This window comes from Phodopus roborovskii, unplaced genomic scaffold, assembly GCF_943737965.1.
Source record: "Phodopus roborovskii unplaced genomic scaffold, PHOROB, whole genome shotgun sequence".
Classification (NCBI taxonomy): domain Eukaryota; kingdom Metazoa; phylum Chordata; class Mammalia; order Rodentia; family Cricetidae; genus Phodopus; species Phodopus roborovskii.
In genome coordinates, this window is record NW_026125857.1 from 842,130 (window position 1) to 845,327 (window position 3,198).

The 3,198-nt window shown below is 39.9% G+C and overlaps 1 protein-coding gene across 1 annotated transcript; it reads right to left on the reverse strand.

Annotated features, from left to right (window-relative positions):
- Positions 1 to 2,309: 2,309 nt before the first annotated feature.
- LOC127217838 (60S ribosomal protein L29-like) lies at positions 2,310 to 2,757 on the reverse strand. Its single transcript, XM_051178848.1, has one exon. The coding sequence runs from the start codon at positions 2,755 to 2,757 to the stop codon at positions 2,374 to 2,376; it is 384 nt and encodes a 127-aa protein (XP_051034805.1). The 3' UTR covers positions 2,310 to 2,373.
- Between the last annotated feature and the right edge of the window lie 441 nt (positions 2,758 to 3,198).

Genomic DNA, 3,198 nt, shown 5'->3' on the forward strand with positions numbered 1-3,198 from the left:
ATGATATTTCCCAAACACATGTTACATGTCAAATGAAGGATTTTTTCTCCCTGGTTGATTATTTAGGACATTGAAATAAATCTGTCATATTTCACCCATGTTAATCCATCTTTTTAAAAATATAGATATGTCAGCTAGGTATCTTAGAATGAATAAGGAATATATATATATATATATATATATATATATATATATATATATATAGCTTCATGATCATGTAAATAAAAGTTTAGCAAAATTTAAATTTATCATTATTATTTTCTTTCAATCCATCTTTTAAATTAATAATGATGAAAGACGTAATCATGAGTGTGGTGAGGAGGGAGGACTGGTGAAGCCCAGGCCAGTTTGGGATATGTAAGGAAACCCTACCAAAAAGGTTAAGTAAGTAAGTAAATAAATAAATATTAGGCTATCATTCACTGAACAAATATTCTTTTTTAGTTTTTGAAAAAAAAATACAAGATATATTTAAGCCATCTCTATGTTTAAGTGAGCTTTCTTTTATTTTACCTAGTTTATGTGATGTGTAACATAAAGCTGTTTTTCTGTCTAGCTTACTTGGTAGAGTTTGGCCCTTGGTTGCTGAAACCTTGGGTTTAATCCCCCAGCCCTGAGATCCACTTAGCTGAGGTCTTCTTCCCATTTGTATTTATTTGAGAAATACTGTGGGTTGCATTGTGGAATGATATTTATGTTGTGAGATAATGGAATAGTATATTGTTCCTTAACATACTAAATATGTTTATGAACACATATGGAGTGTTAAGGCTCCACTTATAATTTCTGTTATTGCCAGGCAGTGGTGGCATACACTTTTGATCTGAGGACATGATGGCAGAGACAGATAGCTCTCTATGAGTTCAAGGCCAGCCTGGTCTACAGGATTAGTTTGAGGACAGCTGGGGCTACACAGTGAAACTGTCTAGAACAAAACAAAACAAAATATCATCATTTTTGTTATTGTACCTTGTCTGTACTTTCAGGCATGTGAATAGCTCAGGTTGACCCAGAACTTGCTGGCCTTCCTACTTCTGCCTCCAGAAATCTCCAGTAATTAAAAGTATTCCTAGGAAAGTCCCTTCAATTCTGTGTTATATTGTCATGATGAATGGGAATATATTTCTCATAGCTGCAATCCCAGAACACCAGAGGCTGAAGCAGTAGGATTGTCATGAGTTTGAGGCCATTCTGAACTAGGCTAGTCTGGGCTATATAGCAAGATTCCATCTCATAAAGGGAAGAGTAAAGAAAATTAAATCAGAAGAAAGCTCAACCAATAAGAATGGAGAATGTCTGGTCATAAGAGTATCAGCATGCAGTACTTCATCAGTATGGTATAAATTCTCTGCTCGACCCTTCTATAAACTGGAGTCATTTAAAAAAGAATTTTAACTTTTAGGGTGCTATAGTCTAAAATTATAAGCAGCAGTTTTAAAGAAATTTACCATACATGAACTCAAAAGTTTCCTAAAGCTCAGGTTTTATGTAAAAAGTTTTAGACTGCAACAACTGTATACATCCAAATCCTAACCCTGGAAAACAAGCTGTATATTATTCCTCAGTGGGTTTAAGAAGCACCACTGTAATTAACTTTGGGTAGCTGCTATGTATTCGCAGTTCCTTCCTTCCTTCCTTCCTTCCCTTTCTTCCTTCCTTCCTTCCTTCCTTCCTTCCTTCCCCTCTCACTCTTTCTTTTTTTCTATGTAGTCATTTGACTTTATTTATTTTTCTTCCTTTTTTATTTAAATTTGAAACAAGCTTGTTTTACATGTCAATTCTAATTCCCACATCCTCCCTTCCTCCCTGTCCCCCCCCCCAACAACCCCCATCCCATTCCCTTTCTGCTCCCCAGGGTGAGGCCTTCCATGGGGAGTCTGTCACATCACTTGGAGCATGGCCTAGGCCCTCCCCCATGTGTCTAGGCTGAGAGAGTATCCCTCAATGTGGAATGGGCTCCCAAAGTCCTTTCGTATACTAGGGATAAATACTGATCCACTACCAGAGGCCCCATGGACTGCCCAGTCCTCCTAACTAACACCACATTCAGGGGGTCTGGGTCAGTCCTACAGCAGTTTTCTTTCTTTCTTCCTTTCTTTCTTTCTTTCTTTCTTTCTTTCTTTCTTTCTTTCTTTCTTTCTTCCTTCCTTCCTTCCTTCCTTCCTTCCTTTCTAACAGATCTTGCTTCAAGTTTATTTGTAAAAACAGCATAGAGCACAGGTCATCTGCAGAGTATATAGATGTGTCACACCAGTCCATCTGTCTTCACAGTGGCAGGAACCTTTTCTGTGTGGCCTTCACAGCGGTTTGGGCGCCTTTGGGAGCCTGAGCTGGAGCTGCAGCCTGGGTCTTAGCTGGAGCTGAGGCCTCTGCCTAGGTTTGACCCTTGGGCTTTGGTTGGCAGAGCCTACGACCCTTGGCCATGTAGTTTCTAATCTTCTTCCCAAGCTTGGGGTGAGCGATGAAAGCAAGACAGCTGAGTTTGCAGCCTGGACCCTTTGGCATCTTGGGTTTTACCACCTTGGGCTTCACAAGACCCTTGATGGTCTCTGCACGTGCACTCATTGCCTTCGCGTTGTGTACCTGCATCTTCTTCAGGCCTTTCTTGTTGTGTTTCTTGGCAAAGCACGTGTTCCTCAGAAACTTAGGGTTAACCCCCTTAAGAGATTCATATCTTTGCGATCGGGGATTTTTGATACCATTTCTGTGCCATTTCCAGGACTGGTTGTGTGTGGTGTGGTTCTTGGACTTGGCCATGTCTGACGGTGTCCGGCTGCTACACCCTACCGCAGTTTTCTTAAACTGCAAGATTCTAACATAGTTCAGGCATATGGAAACAAAGATATTCTTATCTTTGCTTATCGAGTGACTCAAGTAACAAAAATGGTGAAAAAAATGCCAACTTTTAGTATTCGATTGGGCATGTACCCATTTTAGTCTTGACATTAAATTCTTTACAAAACACTTCTCCTCTAAAAGTCCTTCATTTAATGAGACATGGTAAAAATGCCTATGGCTCAGTGACCCCTTTATTCCCAGAATGTTTGGTACCACAGGAATCTTGTCTAGTTAACACACTTGGCTTATTCTCTCGTGCCACAGGTTTTCACATCCCATTCTCAAAAGTCTCCTTGCATTGCCAGGGATCAACTGTTCTCGTTTCCTTCATGCATGGTGCAGGGCTTGAATATCAAAGTG

Excerpts from the sequence above, each read along its gene's own strand:
- LOC127217838 (XM_051178848.1), bottom strand. The coding sequence starts at position 2,757 with ATGGCCAAGTCCAAGAACCACACCACACACAACCAGTCCTGGAAATGG.